The 2,500-nt window shown below is 42.0% G+C and overlaps 1 protein-coding gene across 1 annotated transcript in view; it reads right to left on the bottom strand.

Moving 5' to 3' along the window:
- The window catches only part of LOC137991469 (uncharacterized), a 3,809-nt gene that overhangs the window by 361 nt on the left and 948 nt on the right, over nt 1-2,500 (bottom strand). The window contains exons 1-2 of the mRNA XM_068836549.1: nt 2,318-2,500; nt 1-876 (exon numbers count right to left, since the gene is read on the bottom strand). The exon at nt 1-876 is cut by the window's left edge and continues 361 nt beyond it; the exon at nt 2,318-2,500 is cut by the window's right edge and continues 948 nt beyond it. Coding sequence (XP_068692650.1) covers nt 1-876; nt 2,318-2,500 — 1,059 coding nt within the window. The remainder of the gene's footprint in view (nt 877-2,317) is intronic.

Here is a 2,500-nt window from a genome sequence, read left to right as displayed (position 1 = left end):
CAGGTGTTGCGTACAATGAATATAATGTAACAGTGTCTGTTTAGGGCAGAGACTGAGGTTAGTGGGTAAGGATGGAATGGAAACTTCTAAAGGTTTCTTCCCAGGACGAGAAGTCTTTGTTCTGGAACCTATGACAAATTTGATCTCATCCTCATAAATAGACATATTGTCTAAGTCCAATGAGCACAAAGTCTGTTCTCTCTGGGCCGATACCAAGGAACAAAGTGTCACAGTTCTCAAAGTTAGTGCCTTTAAACTAAGACTTTGGACAGGAGGTTGTGCAGCCAGGTAGGATGTGAGTTGGGAAACATTCCACGTAAACGAATATCTAGGAGATGGAGGCCTTGAAACAAACACTCCTTTTAGACATCTAGAAACATATGGGTGATCTCCAAGTTTATCATCCCTAATCAAGTGGAGAGTAGTGGATATTGCAGATCTGTAAGTGTTCAAAGTACTATAGCTCTTACCCTGGTGGAATTGTTCAGCCAAGAAATTAACTAAATGGACTGCATTACCCTGAAGGGGATTGATGTGCCTCTGATCACACCAGCTACTCCAAGTCTTCCATACAGGCTTGTACTGTTTCTCAGTCCCTTTGGTCCATGAGGCACAGATGAGTTCAGTAGCCTGTGTCGAAAGTCCACCTGCCTGCAGCTGTTGGCTGATAAGATCCATGCGGCAAGTTGGAGTCTGGCGTGCAGAGGATGAAGCTTGTTGGAGTGAGCCAGGTGTAAGAGTTGAGGATCTTGAGGTAGAAGTATTGGTGTCCTGTATGACGTTCTCAGAAGGAGGGGGTACCAGCTTTGCGTTGGCCATACTGGAGCAATTAGGAGAAACTGGTCCACATGCTCTCTTTCCATCTTTTCTAGCACTCTAGGGATTAGACAGAAAGGAGGAAAAGCACAGCATTTAAATGGTGTCCATAAAGTACTAAATGCATCTACAGCATAGCAGTCTGGTTCTGGATGCCAAGATATAAAAACTGGTAATTGCTTGTTTAGCCTACTGGCAAACAGATCAATGTCTGGTTTGAAAACCAAAGAGGACAAACGCTGGAAGACTGAAAAAATTTAGTGTCCATTCTAGCTTGTCAGAATTTTGCCTAGACATGACATCCGCTACTGTATTGTCAACTCCCGGAATAGATACTGCAGAAATGTGAATCTTCCTAGATATACACCAGTCCCAAAAAGTTCTAGACAAAGTATTTAAAGAAGGGGACCTTATGCTGCCAAAATTATTGATACAAGCTACTGCAGTTGAATTATCCACTTTCAGTCTGATGTGTGCAGCAGACTTATACTGCGGAACAAATGACTGAAGTGCGTAAAAAGCAGCTAGTAAGTGAAGGTGATTGATGTGAAAATCAATTTCTGACCGAGACCACGGCCCACCTGTAGCAACACCATTACAGTGGGCCCCCCAACCAGTATTACTAGCATAACTTTCAATGAACAAAGAAATAGGCATTTCATGCAAACATTTGCCATTGTATTGGTCTAAATTGTCAATGACCCATGCAAGATCTAGCTTTGCTTGATCACTGAGGGTAACAGTATTGACTATAAAACCAAGAAAGATCAGAGACTGACTTGGTTCTAAGTTAGACTTTCCAGTATTGACAATAAAACCTAAATCTGTCAAAAGATTCTTCAGAAAGGAGACATGTTCTAAACATTCCTGATGATTATGTCCAATGATGAGAATATCATCAATGAAGCTAACTAATCTGACACCATGATACCTTGCATGTGCTGTGACTGGTTTAAGAAGCTTAGTAAACACTCGCGGTGCTAGGCTGTACCCAAAAGGCAAGCATGCAAACTGGAAAATTTGATTATTCCAAAGAAAACCTGAGATATTTACTATGAGGTTGCCAGATAGGTATGCTGAAATACGCATCCTTGAGGTCAATAGAAGCTAGATAATCTCCTGGTTTAATAAGGTTTTTGACCATATCAATGTTCTCCATTTTGAAATGAATCTTCTCTACAAATTCATTAAGGGGCTTGAGATTTATGACAGGCCTAGGGTCACCTGTTTTCTAAGGGACCAGAAACATATTAGAAATAAACTGGTCTTTGCAGTATGGTGCCTGCTCTATTGCCCCTTTGTGCAGAAGCTTATGAAGCTCCTGGTCAATAACCTCCTTATCTGCTACAGATAGAATTGGAGGATTAGGAAGTTTTGTTTGTACAGGTTTAGTACAAAATTCCAAATGGTACCCTGATACTGCTTCAAGTACCCAGGGGTCACTAGTAATAGCTCTCCAGCTAAGGAGAAAATTTGCCAGGTTTCCAGCATAAGCACCTACCTCTACTGGGAGGAGTGCTGCTTTGTAGCTGTCAAGGAATGTGGGTTGCTCTTGGGATCCCTGCTGTTGTGAGTGGTGTTGCTGCGATTCCTTGAGCCTAAAAAAATATACTTTTCGGCCTTGACCCTGGTTGAAGCTAGAACCACGACCAGATGTATTTCTTCTATCTCCACGCCTTGTTCC

Source organism: Montipora foliosa, chromosome 2 (assembly GCF_036669935.1).
Source record: "Montipora foliosa isolate CH-2021 chromosome 2, ASM3666993v2, whole genome shotgun sequence".
Classification (NCBI taxonomy): Eukaryota; Metazoa; Cnidaria; class Anthozoa; order Scleractinia; family Acroporidae; genus Montipora; species Montipora foliosa.
This window is presented reverse-complemented; position numbering and strand designations above follow the sequence as displayed.